The sequence below is a fragment of the Pangasianodon hypophthalmus genome, chromosome 17 (assembly GCF_027358585.1).
Source record: "Pangasianodon hypophthalmus isolate fPanHyp1 chromosome 17, fPanHyp1.pri, whole genome shotgun sequence".
Taxonomy (NCBI): domain Eukaryota; kingdom Metazoa; phylum Chordata; class Actinopteri; order Siluriformes; family Pangasiidae; genus Pangasianodon; species Pangasianodon hypophthalmus.
The window spans coordinates 9,956,084-9,973,220 of NC_069726.1; the positions used below are offsets into that span (position 1 = coordinate 9,956,084).

The 17,137-nt window shown below is 41.4% G+C and overlaps 1 protein-coding gene across 11 annotated transcripts in view; it reads right to left on the minus strand.

The window, feature by feature from the left end:
* Window positions 1-854: 854 nt before the first annotated feature.
* The window catches only part of nbeaa (neurobeachin a), a 157,352-nt gene continuing 141,069 nt past the window's right edge, over window positions 855-17,137 (minus strand). For 8 of the 11 annotated variants that reach the window (XM_026941764.3, XM_026941758.3, XM_053241454.1 and 5 more), the window contains 23 exons: window positions 16,817-16,881; window positions 16,445-16,553; window positions 16,045-16,211; window positions 15,440-15,564; window positions 15,037-15,183; window positions 14,345-14,481; window positions 14,106-14,223; window positions 13,358-13,460; window positions 13,027-13,142; window positions 12,658-12,770; window positions 12,347-12,487; window positions 11,810-11,929; window positions 11,540-11,692; window positions 9,798-9,965; window positions 9,077-9,166; window positions 8,053-8,245; window positions 6,749-6,820; window positions 6,383-6,538; window positions 5,965-6,135; window positions 5,683-5,784; window positions 4,647-4,843; window positions 4,413-4,564; window positions 855-2,716 (listed from right to left, as the gene is read on the minus strand). In XM_026941764.3, coding sequence (XP_026797565.3) covers window positions 2,626-2,716; window positions 4,413-4,564; window positions 4,647-4,843; window positions 5,683-5,784; window positions 5,965-6,135; window positions 6,383-6,538; window positions 6,749-6,820; window positions 8,053-8,245; window positions 9,077-9,166; window positions 9,798-9,965; window positions 11,540-11,692; window positions 11,810-11,929; window positions 12,347-12,487; window positions 12,658-12,770; window positions 13,027-13,142; window positions 13,358-13,460; window positions 14,106-14,223; window positions 14,345-14,481; window positions 15,037-15,183; window positions 15,440-15,564; window positions 16,045-16,211; window positions 16,445-16,553; window positions 16,817-16,881 — 3,006 coding nt within the window. In that variant the 3' untranslated portion in view covers window positions 855-2,625. The remainder of the gene's footprint in view (window positions 2,717-4,412; window positions 4,565-4,646; window positions 4,844-5,682; window positions 5,785-5,964; window positions 6,136-6,382; window positions 6,539-6,748; window positions 6,821-8,052; window positions 8,246-9,076; window positions 9,167-9,797; window positions 9,966-11,539; window positions 11,693-11,809; window positions 11,930-12,346; window positions 12,488-12,657; window positions 12,771-13,026; window positions 13,143-13,357; window positions 13,461-14,105; window positions 14,224-14,344; window positions 14,482-15,036; window positions 15,184-15,439; window positions 15,565-16,044; window positions 16,212-16,444; window positions 16,554-16,816; window positions 16,882-17,137) is intronic. The other 3 variants (XM_026941772.3, XM_026941767.3, XM_026941761.3) reach the window with 1 other exon arrangement.

Sequence of the window (17,137 nt, forward strand, 5' to 3'; positions counted from 1 at the left end):
ATGGGAGTGGTCTCTTCTAGGATGACTCCGCCCCACCCACATGGAACAGGGACTCACTGAATAGACTGATGGGGATGAACATGATGTGAATCACATGCTATGGCCTTCACAGTGACCAGATCTCAACCCAATTGCCTGGTGTGTTAGACAGCGCTCTCCACCACCGTCATCAAAACGCAATCTTTTAGAAGAATGGTGTTGATCCCTCCAGAGACAGCTGCAATGGAGCTGTTCTGGTGGCTCATCAGTGGCTCAACACTTACTAAGACACTTCGTGTAGGTTTTTCACCTATCACCTATCTATACATGTCCAAATATTCTTCAAATAAGTTGTCATTGGATAACTTTGAAACTAGTGTTCAAGGAAAAAAACATTTTATTGTGAACAATAAACATTTATACAACACCATCTATTATTAAATGGTGGCTTGGTGGTTAGCACTGTTGCTTCGTGGGGTTGGGGGTTTGAATCCCGCCTCCACGTTCTCCATGCATGTTCTCCCTGTGCTTCGGGGGTTTCCTCCCCCAGTCCAAAGACGTGTTGTAGGCTGATTGGCATTTCCAAATTGTCTATAGTATGTGAATGGGTGTGTGAGTGTCAGTGATTGTGTCGTGTTGGATTGGCATCCCATCCAGGGTGTCCCCCACCTTGTGCCCTGAGTTTCCTGGGATAGGCTCCAGGTTCCCCAAGACCCTGTGTAGGATAAGCGGTACAGAGAATGGATGGATGGATGTATGTACAATGTTCTACACAGACTAAACTGTAGCAGTTTGCCACACACTAGGAGTAAAAAAGTCGTGTTTGATGCTGGGTCTTACAGGTCTCTGGTAAAGAGCATAAGCAGGTCACAAAAATGAAGACACACCTGACAGGCATGTTTTGGTTGGTTTTATTGTAAATACGACAAAAAGAAAACAATTGTATTTTACAGTTATTGATCTTTATATATTGGCATGAATGAATTTTGAACATTTGAAGAGATGCCTCCTGTCAGTTTCTGCCTTATTCACATTGCTGCAAATGCATGAATCAGCAGATGGGGCTCGAGTTCATAAGTTAGATTAAAATCTCTTTCCTTCATTTTTCACCAATAACTGTACCTCTCCTCTCTACAAACAAAAAACAAAACAATAAATTATAAACATATGCAATAATCAAGCCACCATGGAAAAATAAAAGAACAAAAAAATGTACAAATTGAATCAAATGTACAGTACTAACCAGTCACCTAATCCCAGACAGCTGTGCTCATTAACTACTGCACCTCCGTCTCAGTCATCTACACATCCACGGCCAATAACAAGGCAAAATCCACAAACTCTTTGCATAATTTATTGTTCTTTTGTTGAGTTTTTCGTTATTATTTACACCTTTGCAAGGAAACAAGGTTATATTAGAATTCAGTATTACACTGTAGATCCAAAAATATTCTTCTTACTCTTAAGAGGCTGAGGGGGAAAAAATGAAACTGCTGCATATTGAAGTGTTTACATATTTTAATACTCATATAAACCAAGCTTTCCTCCTCAAAAGCTTTATGATTTCTATTTCTCTCCTAGCTACGAAGTTATGATATTGCTTACTGCGGTGGTACAACAGAATCGTTACACATGTTTTTAATATTGAACAGATACAATGAACATCGATGCACAAATCATACAACTGGTGGTTTCTAACCAAAAATAAAACCATTCCGCTAATAAATTATGTTATTGGTGCAAAGTGCCAATACAAAATCTTCAACATTTATTTTTTTTTATCATAAATAATCAGAAAATGTGTGAGAGTGAGAGGGTTACATTTTATTTTTAACTTAGTGTTTTTTTTTTTTTTATTCTTTTCTCCTCTTACATGCCGGTCTGCCCACGCTGTCGAGTTATGTACATATATGACAAAACAATTACCAAATATACAAAGAGGAAAACGAAGCTCGTTTTCTGATAGGACATTAGCTCCAGGGTGTACCTGGCTGCTCTCATCTCAAGCCACCATCATCTCATCAAAAGCTCCAACATTCTATTAATAATACACAATAATTTACATACAGCAAGTCATTAACGATTTTAAAGGTGGTGGAACCGCGAAACTGAGGGATGTAAGCTCTGCCCTTAGAGCAAAGACCTGTTTTATATTCACCAACATTCTGCTGTGTGTGCGTGCGTGTGTGCGTGTGTGTGCGTGCGTGTGTGTGTGTGTGTGTGAGTGTATGTCAGCCCCGGTTCTCTAGCCCACCCACTAAAATGAGAGTAAAAGCATTCTTTGATTTTATTATTTGGTGGTTTGTCTCTGAAGCCTCTGAGGTTATACTTTCTCGAATCCACAGCAGTTGTAGCTTCTGATCATGTTCACAGTTTGCAAACAAGAGGACTTTACACGACCTATTATCATATGCGGGGTGTGAAAAACAATCCTAAAGATTCTAGCTTACAACAACAAAGTCTTATGTTTGTAATCTTTTCACAAAGTCTGACGGACCAGGCTATTCCAGAACAGAGACGTGTTTGGTGTGTCCAGAAACCTCGAACAGGTCGTGAGTTAGTAGGAGTTCTCCCAGCTGAAGTTTGGCAGCAGCCTGCAGTTGGCCTTCTTGTTCGTCACACATCTGTGTGCGCGTGTGTCCACTCTCAGTATCTGTTCTGATGCTCATAGTGCCAGCGGTTGAAATCAATGTTGAATGCCACGATGCTGCCTGATGCCATGCCAGTAATTAAAGTTCTGTAAATATAGGGTTGAGAATATAAAACACGGAGAAAAATAAAACAATAACAAAAAAATTGTTTTAATGATACTCCTTGAGCCACTTATCCCCACTTATTCTGATGGCTGTGGATGGTCTCACTCAGAGAGCCAAAAGATTACCGCACTTACTGAAAAGTTGTGCTCAAGTCTCATTCATGTATAACTTCACTTGGATTCTATCATCTGTACAGGTTAAATTATTTGTCATAGCTCATACCTGTCATGGGATCAAAAATTACTTAAGCATACACAGATCAGCCATAACATTATAACCACCTGCCTAATATTGTGTTGGTCCCCCTTTTGCTACCAAAACAGCCCTGACCCCTCGAGGCATGGACTCCACTAGATCCCTGAAGGAGTGCTGCCGTATCTGGCACAAAGACGTTAACAGCAGATCCTTTAAGTCCTTTAAGTTGCGACTTGATGGCCAGCACACCCCACAGATGTTCGATTGGATTGAGATCTGGGGAATTTGGAGGTCAACACCTTGAACTCTCTGTCATGTTCCTCGAACCATTCCTTACAGCGTGGCAGGGCACATTATCCTGCCGAATGAGGTCACTTCCATTAGGGAATGCCGTTGCCATGAAGGGGTGTACCTGGTCTGCAACAATGTTTAGGTAGGTGGTACGTGTCAAAATAGCATCCACATGAATGCCAGGGCCCAAAGTTTCCCAGCAGAACACTGCCTCCGCCAGCTTGCGTTCTTCCCATAGTGCATGCTGGTAGGATCTCTTCTCCAGGTAAATGATGCACACGCACCTGGCCTTCCACACGATGTAAAAGAAAATGTGATTTATCAGACCAGGCCACCTTCTTCTATTGCTCTGTGGTCCAGTTCTGATGCTCACGTGCCCATTGTAGGCACTTTTGGCAGTGGACAGAGGTCAGCATGGGCACTCTGACAGGTCTGTGGCTACACAGCCCCATACGCAGCAAGCTGTGATGCACTGTGTGTCCTGACACCTTTCTATCATAGTCAGCATTAGCTTTTCAACAATTTGTGCTACAGTAGCTTTTCTGTGGGATCGGAGCAGACGGACTAGCCTTCACTCCCCACGCGCATCAGTGAGCCTTGGGCGTCCATGACCCTGTTGCTAGTTCACCGGTTTTCCTTCCTTGGACCACTTTTGGCAGGTACTAACCACTGCATACCGGGAACACTCCACAAGGCCTGCCGTTGTAAAGATGCTCTGACCCAGTCATCTAGCCATCACAATTTATCCATTGTCAAAGTCTCTCTAATCCTTACGCTTTCCCATTTTTCCTGTTTCCAACACATCAACTTCGAGAATCGACTGTTCACTTGCTGCCTAATATATCCCAGCTCTTGACAGGTGATTTTGTAATGAGATAATCAATATTATTCACCTCACCTGTCAGTGGTCATAATGTTATGGCTGATCAGTATATATATATATATATATATATATATATATATATAAATCAATTATAAAAGGTACTAGTAATAAACTTTTTTTGTTTGGCCGAATTGTTCCTTTAACAATGATGCCATGTTAATGTCTTTATGGTCATTATTATAGCTTTTTATTGTGAGTACACAGTCACTATGATCATTATTATGGAGGACTCTAGTATCCTAAAGTGTCATGTGATCAATCTGCACACTTACATGTTGTATTACTACACAAACTCGGAGTGTGCTTACCTCTGGTCATGAGAGAGGTCCATGGCCCGGATGCCTGCGTCACAGCCTGGGTAGATGTAGAGCTGCTTAAAGTCGCAGGCCTGCCACACCTCCACCACTCCGTTATCTCCTCCAGTCACCAGATTCTGTCCATCACTGCTCAGCAGCACAGCCTGAAACACATCAGTGTTGAGTTTTCTAACTAATAAAGGCATCAGTGTGTGAGAGAAATGGCTTTATGGTGTGAGATCTTACCCGGGTGGAGTCGCTGAGCTCCATCTGTGCGAGAAGCTTGCCATTAATGCTAAAGTTGCAGAAGTGGCCTCTCTCATAGTAAATGATGCAGTGACCCTCACTGGAGACGGAGATGAGCCGTGGCTGCTGGCAGTTCTCCGGACCCTCCAGAGCCCGCAGCAGATCCCCTGTGATGGTGTGTACCAAGCATGGACCCTCTGACCACACACACACACACACACACACACACACACACACACACAGTCAGGTTAAAATGTAACAGTTGGCCTGCAGACCATAAAAACAGTGAACGTGTCTTTGAGCTTTACATACATGGACACACTTTTTCTCAATGAAGACGCAATACTTTCAGAAATCAAGTAAGGTTAGCTCTGTCTAATTAGCTGGCTGACATTAACAGTGAAGATAATGAGCATTTATAAACATGACATAAAAATCCCCTCAGAAATCCTGTCACATTAGCGCATGTTAGCTAGTTGGCTATCATTAAGAGTGACATTAACGAGCATTAATACATTTAATACATCTAACTTAGAGATCCCCTCAGAAATCCTGTCACGTTAGCTCATCCTAGTTATTTGGCGAGAGTTAACAGTAAAAATGAACATAAAAAATAATCTTCTCAGAAACCTTGTCAAGTTAATGTATGCTGGGCATCTAGTTTGCGTTAGCAGTGTAAATTATAAACATTTATGAATATGACAGGTTACATCATGTCAGATAGCTGGCTAACACAGTCTGTGTAATTACACACACATGCATGAGTGCCTATAAACCCCTTCCTCCTGCATTAGGACTTCCTGAAACAGAGTCAAAGATACAGATAGTAAAGATAGTTCTGTTTGCTGTGACCTCATTAACGTAATAACTATATCTGGAAACAGACACGGCAATGTGTAACCCTGTTATAGTTATTGAGTGCTGCACCTGTTGCACACCTTCTCTCATACAGATTTATAAATAAACACCAGAAGAAGTATGTATCTATTCATGCATTTAATTTTTTGCAATGGAAGGAAGTGGTGTTTGTACTGACCTTTGGCTCCACTGATGACGAGTCCCAGCTCAGCACACACAGACACACACACCACCTCATGATCATGACCCGTGAGAACGGCCCGGGGTGCAGGATAATCACCTGCAGCACACACAAGACAAAACACACACTCAGATAGTTATAGTTACTCAGATGCAATTCTATAGTTACAGCACAAATCTTTTGCTTAGTGAAACACAGTAAGAAATTGGATTCTTTTCTTGCTGTTGAAGTTTTTATTCATTAGGACCTTTTAATAAATGCAGCATTGTGTGAACTCACTATTGTTGGGATTGTCTCCGATGATGTGATGTCGTCCACTCCAGTACCACAGCAGCAGCGTGGCATCTCGTGAGCCGGAGACGATGTAGCAGTCTCCGCCAATGTAGGACTCAGAGCGAGCCAAACACGTCACTACATCCCAGTGACCAAACACAATCTGAGTCAGTTTACCTGAGGACACAGAGAACCACAGGGACAACATCAGGATTCAAAAATGCAGACTACTTAGACTCACTGTTAATTATCTGCTGGTGCTAGTGTGTAAGGATCTGTATATGAGAACACAGACCACTACAGAACACTGATTTTTTTTCTTTAAATAGGCATCGCAAAGCAGAAGGAGGAAAGACACAAACTAGAGGTTAGTCTATAAATAAAGAACAAAGACACAGTAATCACTGCACGCAAAGACACAGACCCGTTTCTGTGGAGTAGACTCGGAAACTCTTGTCCCAGAAGCCACACACCAGGATGTAGCGATTGTCAGCAGTGACCACAAAACAGTGTGTGTTGATCTGAATGCTTTGGTCAACCAGGTCAGTAATCTGCCGTTTATTCACCCCAGAGTTATTGGCTGTGATGATCGGAAGAAGAAGAGTGTTGGTAAATGTGTATTTACAGACAACAGCAAGTGGAGAAACACATGGGGCTGCTCTTTAGAACAAAAAATGTCCTGCATGAATGTGTTCTGTGTTATATAAGGTTTCATGCTTGTATTTTCTTATTTCATCATAGCATTGCAGCAGTAATTGTTGCGTAACTGTAAGCGCTATCAAATCTTTACCTATCAGAGGATCCATCTCTATTGGGAGGTGATGAGCCTGTTCCAGTGAGTAGCCTGGGGCTCCCCTGAGACCTGCAGAGATGTTCATTCATATTTTAAAAAGTTAAATAAATACCTATTTATACAGTTGTACCTAAGGATATAAAGAGGTAAAATACACAATATGGCCAACAGTTTGTGGACACCTGACCATCACACCCATATGTGCTTTTTGAACATCCTAATCCAGATTTAAAGCCCCCTTTGCTGTTATAATAACCTCCACCCTTCTGGAAAGCTTTCCACTAGATTTTGGAGTGTGGCTGTGGGGATTTGCTCATTCAGCCACAAGTGCATTAGTGAGGTCAGGCAGTGATGCTGGGTGAGGAGGCCTGGGGTTCAGTCAGCGTTCTAGTTCATCCCAAAGGTGCTCAGTGGGGTTGAGGTCAAGGCTCTGTGCAGGTCACTCAAGTTCTTCCACTCCAACCTTGGCAAACCATATGTTTATGGACCTTGCTTTGTGCACAGGGGCGTTGTCATGCTGGAACAGGTTTGGGCCCCTTAGTTCCAGTGAAGGGAAACTGTAATGCTACAGCATACAAAGACATTCTGTACAATTGTGTGCTTCCAACTTTGTGACAGCAGTTTGGGAAAGAACCACATATGGGTGTGATGGTCAGGTGTCCACAAAGTGTATGTAACATATAGGATAATACAAGATAATTATCACAATTTTCTGACATAAAGGACACAAATTGATGGATAAAAACCCACTACGTTATAAAGTCCTAGAAAAAACTTCAATCAAAAGTTTAATAAAAGCCCTCTTACAAAAAAACAAAAAAAACAAATCATTTTTTAGTGGATCCAAAATGATGCATTTGGTTTAGTTTTTGTGACTATAGGGTTGCTGTGCTCCAGTGCTGTATTGTTTAATGAGCTGAAATTTTTATGATATTCCTTGCACAGACTCTCTGTCAGGCTTGACGGTCAGGTTCTGTGAGGCTAATGGGAGTGTACCCTTACTACTATCACTACTATCAAAAAACACCTACCATAAATGCTGGGGTAACACACCTACCGTAAAAACATACATAACTACGCCAATTATATTATTTTGTCAGCTCATGTAAAAGAGTCATGAATGCCAAGAGTCAGACTTGCAAAAATGTCCCTGTTATTATGACTGAAACAGAACTGGGCGGTTTCACTCCATCAAACTGATGTGGTTCTATACTGACCCATCTGTGTTAAAGTGTAAGTCGGACACAGCTGTGTGTGTGATATGGGTGATGAGGCAGGTCAGGCAGCGTGCCAGTGCTCACCAACGGTGTTGTGCCAGCGGTTGACAGCGAACAGGCGGCTGCAGGTGACCGTTACGGCAGCGGGCATGCTCAGGTGGGGCAGCGTGTTGGCGGCCACGTGTGTCACAGGAGAGTTGGAGGGAAATTTCAGCACCATGATCACGTCCTGCTGCATCTGATCCTTAAACATGAGTGGACTCTGAGGAAGGAAACACTGATGAAGAGAAAGATAGCAAGACAGACAGAGACGGACACAGCCAGAGAGGAAGAGGAGAATAAAAGGAGGTGCAAAGGAAAGGAAAATGAAGGAAGGATGAAGGAAAAAGAGGGAGAGAGGTGTGTTAGAATGGAACCATCAGGATCGCAGGAGGAACTGTAAAGAGGGACGAAAGGCACTGGAATGATGTAGAGGATGAGAGATCAGGTCTGTTTCAGGTCACAGGATAACAGAGTCTGGCTTTTCTAATCTAAACAGCTTTCTCAACACAAAGGCTCTATCTGAACACCAATACTTCTGGACTCTGCTTCCCAAAAGCACTGCAAATTTACAATAATCTTAACTGCCACTGTAGAGTGTTCAATCTAACGCTTTCCCAAATGTTAGATGTGATCATGCTCAAGTATATGGCAGTAATTTCACTGGAAAAGCGTAGATATAGGGTAACTAATGAGTAACTATAAACTGACAAAAATAATATATCACTATTTATCTAATAAAAAAAGCAATTGCTGTGCATAAGAGGAATAAAACACTTTACTATCTGTTGTTATAGAAAAACAATCAACTTGCCATCTGCATCACTCCACCCCTTCACTGATTATTTCCCTACAGCACTATGACCCATCATGTTTTATCTTATTTAAAGTGTAAGCAGAACAATTTTCTCAAAATCAGTTTCAATGAAACTGAAAATAAAAGTGAGTTTGTCTTGTAAAACACTTGTAAACAACTTCTTTCTAATTATCATCACACTTTTCCCACAGTCAGCTCTGGTATGTTGTGGGTGTGCTGTAGAGAATGAATGCTGAGCTGTGACAGTCTCACCAGATGCATAGCCGAGCTGCGGGGAGGATGAGGCTCAATTAACAGCTGCGAGGGAACTTGACCAAATATCTGGATCTGAGCCTCCATGGACTGCAGAGAGAAAGAAAGGAGAGAGAGAGAGAGAGAGAGTGAGTGAGTGAGTGAGTGAGAGGGGGAGAGAGAGAGACAGAGAAAGAGGGGAAGAGAGAGGAGGGGGAGGGAAAGACAGAGGGAACGAGAGAGAGGGGAAGAGAGGAAGGGAGGGAGAGAGAGAGAGAGAGAGAGAGGAAGGGAGGGAGAGAGAGAGAGAGAGAGAGGGAGAGAGAGTGATTCGTCTAATTGGACAGCTCAAGCTAACACTATAGCTGAAACTGAACAGTTCACAGGTGTTTTTTTCAGTCTTGTCAGTGTGAGAGGCTTCCGGCACTGCTGGCCATATATGGGCAAAAAGAAAATAGCAACAGGAAGCAAAGAAAATAACAGACGCAAACTCAAGAGCACATTCTGTACAGTACTTAATGTCCTGAGAGGCTGAATGAGTGAAGGCCCTGGAAAAGGACATGAAATCAGACCTCTGTGATGTTACTCAGCTGGACTAAAAATGGCATTTCTGCTTTCGTAAATACAGAGGACAGTTATCCAGAACCAAAACGTTTGGTCCATTCAGAAGAATATAGGCACTAAAATGAATATAGGCACTTAAACCTTTCAGTGGAACAAAAGTGTGCATTGTGTGACTAACCTCTCTGAGCTGCAGGTCTGTGATGGTGTCCAGATTGACAGAGCCTTCGTAGGACATGTAGTGGAACACGTTAAGAGCTCTCACTGCCTCGGGTCCTCGCTGCTTGTAGCCGAAGATCAGATCGATCCACTGGTGCAGCTGGCATGATACAAACTCGCTCTCCAAAGCCTGAGATGTTAAAGTGCCAGAGCTGTTAGAAAGACTGCTCCTTAAATATTTGGGATTTTAGTGTTACAAGTGTTGTGTATTACAAGTGCATATGATTCAGTGTGCAATGGGGTCGGCCATCATCATGACTTGCAGCTGTGAGATTCATCTGCACGGTGGAGAAGGACGCACCACAAAGCACATTAGAACAAGAGACGCTGAAATTCCAAAATCCTGTCCTTCAGCTTTGACTAAACCACCATTTTCACCATGTGAATGTATTTACAGTCCCCTCTGAAAGTATTGGAACGGCAAGGCCAATTCTTTTGTTTTTGCTATACACTGGAGACATTTGGATTTGAGATCGTAAGATGAATATGAGATAATAGACCAGAATTACAGCTTTCATTTTATATTTACATCTAGATGTGTTACACAATTTAGAACAGGGCACCTTTTTCCCCCCCATTTCATTTTTCAAGTGATCATAAATATGCTGTCTATGGGAGAAAAAACAGCCATTTTAAAGCTGAGGAAAGACGGAAAATCAATCAGAGCCACTGCACAAGCACTGGGCATAGCCGATATAATAATTTGGAAAGCCCTGAAAAAGAAAGAAACCACTGGTGTACTAACATCCAGACAGCAAACAGGTCAGCAAACAGGTCAGCCAAGGCAGACAGCTGATGACAGAAACAATGTGAAATCTGGGAAGAAAACCCCAAAAACAACAGTGACATCACTAACAACCTCCACAGGGCAGGGGTGAAGGTCTCACAATCCATCATTTGAAGAAGACTTCAAGAGCAAAAATATAGACGCCATACCACAAGATTCAAACCCCTCATCAGCAGTAAGAATCAGAAGGCCAGTTCTGTTCTGGAGTTCTGGAACCAAGATGAACCTTTACCAAAGTGATGGAAAGGCCAAAGTGTGGAGAAAGAAAGGATCCGCTCATGATCCAAAATATACAAGCTCCTTGGTCATGCATGGTGGAGGTAGTGTCACTGAAGGGGAGAAACCCCCAAAACAAACAACAACTGAAAGAAGCTGTGGTACAAGCCTGGAAAAGCATCACAAAAGAAGAATGCAACAGTTTGGTGATGTCAGTGGGTCACCAGCTTGATGAGGTTACTGCAAGCAAACGATATGCAACCAAATATTAAATCTTATTTACTTTAAAATTATCTGTTCCAATACTTTTGCTTACGTAAAAATTGGGTGTTCTGCCACTAAAGGTGCCATGTTCTAATTTTTTTTTTTAACACGTCTAGATGTAAATATCAGGAAATGAAAGCTGAAATTCTGATCTATCGTCTCATATTCATCTTTTGATCTCAAACTCAAATGTCTTCAGTGTATAGCCAAAAAAAAAAAATAAAAAAAATAATAAAAATTTTGGCCTTACCGTTTCAATACTTTCGGAGGGGACTGTATGTGCCCATTACACTACCTGTGTACAGTAGTCTCTATGGACCTAAAGTATGTTTCTATTGTGGTGTTGAGGATTTGAAGAGTTATAATGTCATTTAGTCTTGTACAGTACAGGTAACTGTAAGTGTCTCACGCTGTAAGCATATGGCTATATCGCTTACCATTCTGTTAATGCGAACAAAGTCTTCTGGTTTTTTGGCCCAGGCAGGCAGCTCCACATCAGAGACCGGCGAGTGGTCCTCCCTCAAACCCAGATCATAACCATTACTGTTCACAAACATCTCAGGCAGGTAGTAGAACTCTGGGATCAACTCCTGTTCCACAAAAAGAAAGCATGGTTAGAAGACTATGGTCAAAATGTGCAATCATTTCTTTATATCAACAGATGTTCAGATATCAGTCACTGCTCGTCACTTGTCAGTCTATCTCACCTTGACGTCAGACGTGTCCCTCTGGCAGCTCCTCCAGGAGCGCATGATGCCGGAGAATGTGCGATCTGGATGGTCAAACTTATTGTCATTTCCGTTCAGATAGAACGTAGTGAAGGGCTCCTAAAGTAGTTAAAAACACACAGGGAATTAGTAAGAAGATTTGCATAACAAAGTCATATTGTGTATTGTTGACACACTGTAAAGCTCTGTTCCCATTTTCAAAAAAAATTCATAGGGTTAACTTTTGGCTAATAACTCACAGAAAATTGTTTAAGATTCCTTAATTTTTTGATCCATGAATAACAATGTAGAAATTTTAATATCACAGTTATAGGAAAATCTCCTTGTTAGCCTATTTACACATCAATTTAAAATTATGATTTTTTTTTTTTACACAGTCATCTGTCCATTTTCATAATAATCGATTTATACTCAATTATAATCCATGCTTTGGCGGTATAAACACGTTTGAGTATAAGTAGTGTAAGAATCTAGAGTGTAGTACTATGTGCTGTAGTGTACAGTGAAAGTGCTCACTATTCTGTGGAGCCAGAGCAGAGTAGAAGCAGCGGTGGAGTAGAGGGATGTGTAGTGATGTGGGGGTGTTCCATCCTCCTCCCACGTCTCATAACGCTCAGCGTAAAAGGCTGCACGCTTTGGATTCAGTGCCCCAATTGGCTGGGAGAAAAAATCACCACAAGACTGTTACAAAACGTGAAAATGATTTTCAATATATATATATGTCTATATAACAGACCACTCTAGTCAGCCTGCTTTGTAATGCTGAACTTTATTGATGTCTGTGCTGATTTCTGCCAAATGGAGGAAATCAGGAGTCCGAGTGTTACCTTTGACAGGTCCCTGAAGTTGCCAGGCAGAGTGAGGTCCAGCTCCTCAGACTCGTAGTTAGTGAGGACCCAGGGGAAGACCGGGTATTGGTTAAGGTCATTATATGTTCTCCCTGAACACACAAACAGATGCCAAGCCTCAGCATGAATGATGTATGATGTGAATAATGACTTCACTAACATGAATGTCTATGCAGATGCATATATATGCTGACTATCACTTCTACTGTAAACGGTTCAGAGAACAATATTTCTGTAATTTACTAGTCATAAAGCTGCCCAGAATGCCTGTGAGCACTGGAACAGACATTTTTCCAGTTCCTGGACCATCACAAGCCTTCACTCTTGATATGTGGTGTCCATTCTTACCTGCGATGGTGTTGAGAAACATGAGGTACTCAAAGTTAGAGATCTCCCGCCTCTGCCAGCGCTGGGTCATGTTGGAGGACTTGAAGAGCTGTCGAGGGGTGGCCAGAGAAATTCGTCTGCAAATAAGATTATAAAAGTTGCACACACTAATTTAGGACAAACGACACAAAAGCAGATGCCACTGAAAAACTGAGAACATCACAGTATCTATCCTAGATCAGTTCACCTCTTTAGATCTTAACATGTTCACATGAATGAAGGAAAATCTGATCTCGGATCAGTAGCTATAGGATATGTGGAGATTCTTTCTGAATATTTGACCATGTCCTACCTTGCTTGAGGAAGGCCGTAGCTGGTGCCGACTCCCACTCGAGGTAAACTGTACACCACCTTTTTGACAGTTGCCTGGTCCGGGAAGTTAAACATGACCGATGCTATGGGGAGGAGAACATCAGCCCAGCATGAAAGAGTTACTCATATTAAATATTTTTAATATAAAAAAAAAAATAAAAAAAAAATAAGGGCAGATCTCTCTTAAGGAAACCATTTTGCAGAATTTTTTCAAGACATTTTTATGAACACTGTTACTCATGGGAGGTTTATCATAGATCATCTTAGAATGATTCATACTTGCACCTCCCTAATATCACACTTGACAATATAACCTTGAATCATTACTCTGGATCATGATTTACTTAAATATTAGAGTCGGAATTATGCAGATTAACTCAGTGTTAGAGACCAGCGACTGGCTGAGTTTAGAAGGATTTAGAATTTTAATTTAATTCAAATTTCACCCCAAGTGAATATATCAAATGACCAAAGGGATAACCATATGAAAATAATTTAATCAGAATTCCAGTAAATCAGCCAAGTCTCCTTTGCAAAAGAGGTCATTATCAGTGGGATTTTCCCAGTAGATTAAGGAAATCTGAAGAGATGATACAGTAAAATATCATAATTCTGGGACATGACACAGGAAGTCTATACATTTCCATATTTTCCAGGACGCATGGGAGCCCTGACAATGTTCTTCACATAAATATACTATTTCTAATAAAATATGACAGCGCTCTTACTTCTGTTGGCCATGAAGACCTCCAGACCGGTGTTCTGCAACAGGTAACGTCTGGCAAACACGGCTCTGATCTCACTGAACATCCATTTCCCATGCAGCCCCTCAGAATACGCCAACACCTGAACACACACACACACACACATCAGAAGCACTATAAGAGCAATGGAGTTTATATATCAGCTACACACCTCTATCATCTCATTCACAAACTCAGATCTTCAGCTTTTGGAGAACACACACCTTTGCGTCAGTCTTCTTGAAAGCGGGATCTTCCTCATCCACCTCAAAGTAAATCTCAGTGGTGGTGATGGAGAGCGTCCCCCTGGCAACAACCACAGGAGCGACCAGCTGGGCCGGCGTGCTCAGAACTACAGGACCTTAGAGAGACCAGGCCATTTACTACATTTGTTCCATATAATACTCAGACTGAGCATGGCTACCTATATTTTGTCATAGACTAAACTGTCAGAAAAATGATTTGATTTTCTAAATCAAATAGTAGACAGTTGTTAATGATACTGTACATTAAACATCCAGAAGTTCATTAATTTGATCAAGTGAAGCTAAATTGGGCTGAATATGTTATACACAGTCAGTGGTTCAATTGAGTTGATGAGTCTAGATGATTTTAATTAGTTCATTTAGTAAATCAGGCTTTAAATGCAGAGAGTTTCATCAGCAGGAGTTTTCTGCAGCTGTGCCAGCAGGAACTCTAGATTTCCATCCGAAACACTGTTCGAATGCAGCTCATATTTGTTAGGCTACCCATGAATTTTAAGAGGAAACTTGCCTCTGGAGGTAAATACTCGAGGATGAAAAGGCACTAGAAATAAAGTATATTTATACACATTAACATAAAATATATCAGGGATACATAAAACACCATCAAGGACTCAGATCTGTTTCCTTTTTCTCCTGAGGGTGAGGGATACCTGCGAGATTGTCAATCTCCTTCTCCTGCAGCAGACTGACAGCATCATCATCTCCTTCCAGCATCAGCTCCATCTCAGGATTCTGACTGACCACAGATTGGCTCCTGAACGTCTTCTTCGACTTCATGTCCTCCTCTTCCTCTGGAGCTGTAGAGACAGGAAACAGGAGTTGTGACCTCTGTGTCTGTCATTCATGTACATTTTTGTTGAGAGCAGAGCTATGTGAGAGTTGAATAATGTTCTGTCAATAAATTACATTGTTCTGTATTAATTTTAATTTTAAGTGAGCTGTAACAGATAAAACAAGCCTTAAATTCACTAGAAAGCCAGAGTAGGAATGTATTATGTAATTTATAGAAAGTATAAACAGCTTAAGTGGAAACAGTGAAATAAAGGCACTGACCATAATCCTCCAGTGATTTGAGTGACACATCCGAGTGTGTGGAGCCAAATGCATTACGAACAAATCTTCGCCTCCTGCGCAGGTCATCTTCCCAGTAGTCCAAACGCCAGAAATCCAGCAAATGGCTGCAGGGGCAGGAAGGAGTGTGTACAGGTTATAGAGCATGATTCGGTAACCTTTTGTTACGAACTCTTTTATAATCATTGCTTTCCTGGAGTGTGTGTTTACAGTTTACCATTTCAAACTTTGTTATTTCAAATCTACCAGAAGTGTTAGAAGTGTTAGTCATGATGTGAGCCTATATGCTGACTGTGAACATAATTATTACAAAGACCTTCACCCTGCATTTATAATAGCAAGAAAGAAAGCAACATGTGACCATTCAGTGAAATCCAAATGACTGATTCACTAAATTCCTTGGGCCAAGAATTGCTATTGTAATTTGTTTTCTTATCAGACAGCACAAGGCCATAAGTGACCGAGCACCATGCTAGTATAAATAATGAATATTCTTATGCTCATTTGCAGTAAACCTCCTCACTTATGCAACTGCACAGCAGTGAACTGCTTTCCCAGTCTTCCCCGGGAGTAGTATTCATGTATACCTCTGTGCCATGGTACCCCATGCTCCATGTTTATTAGTCAAGATGTTGAGGATCTTCTGTTTCAGCTGGTTGGCGGTCACATGATCTCTGTGCTTGGCAGCACTGATCAGATGATCGCACATCTTCTCTTCCTCTCTCCGATCTGCTGCATACTGAGCACAGTTGGACTGAGGGAGGCAGGACACAGAAGGTCACGGTAAGAAAGTGTCAGCATCAGTCTTTAGGAATCTTTTTGTTTGTAACACTTAGAAAACATGTCTTTGCAATCTGACTCTTTTTGTGATTCATAAATGACAAGCAAATATGTGTACAATAGCAGAACATGACTGAAAGATTGACCCACTTCATTTAGCAACACACATGCACACAAGCACAAACACACACACACACATCAGCTGACCTCAAACTCCGCATGTTTGTGGACGTCCTCGGCCCTCTGCCTGTTGAGGATAAACTCCGCCTCATTGGCCACTCGCACGATGTGATCCTTCATGGCATGGCACAAGAGCCTGAAACAAACACACTGCTGTTAGACCGCAAGAACAAGAAACTAGCATACGGTTCATATTTACATTTAGGGGCATTTCTGGGACAAACAAACAGTATAATTATTATTTCTTCTGTCTTCAGAATTAATCAATAGCCCAATCTGTGAATCCTTATAACAGCAACTATAAAGAGTTTCTACATACATGTGAAAAAAACAAAACAAAACAAAACTTTTTTTTATGTTGTGTACTCACATACCCCCCATTTGTTCATGTGTTCTTACCTGCCCTCATTAATAAGCTCAATAAAAGCGAGTCCTGCATTCTTCTGAATGGAGTTCTGCCACTCCTGAGACACACAAGAAATAGTTTGATGTCATTTTTAAAGACTTACTACTTATACCAGGTCTTGAACTCCAAACAACTACAACCATGGACTGCTTTCAATCATCATCTACTAAGGGAAAAAGTTCTATGTGCATTGCTTTGGCTTATAACAAAAAAAAAGTATATGTGCACATGCAGTACAGTTCGACTAAGACCTCAGTAATGTGCTGTAAAACAGCAGACATATTGACAATCTGTCCAGAAAGGCTTTTTGCCAG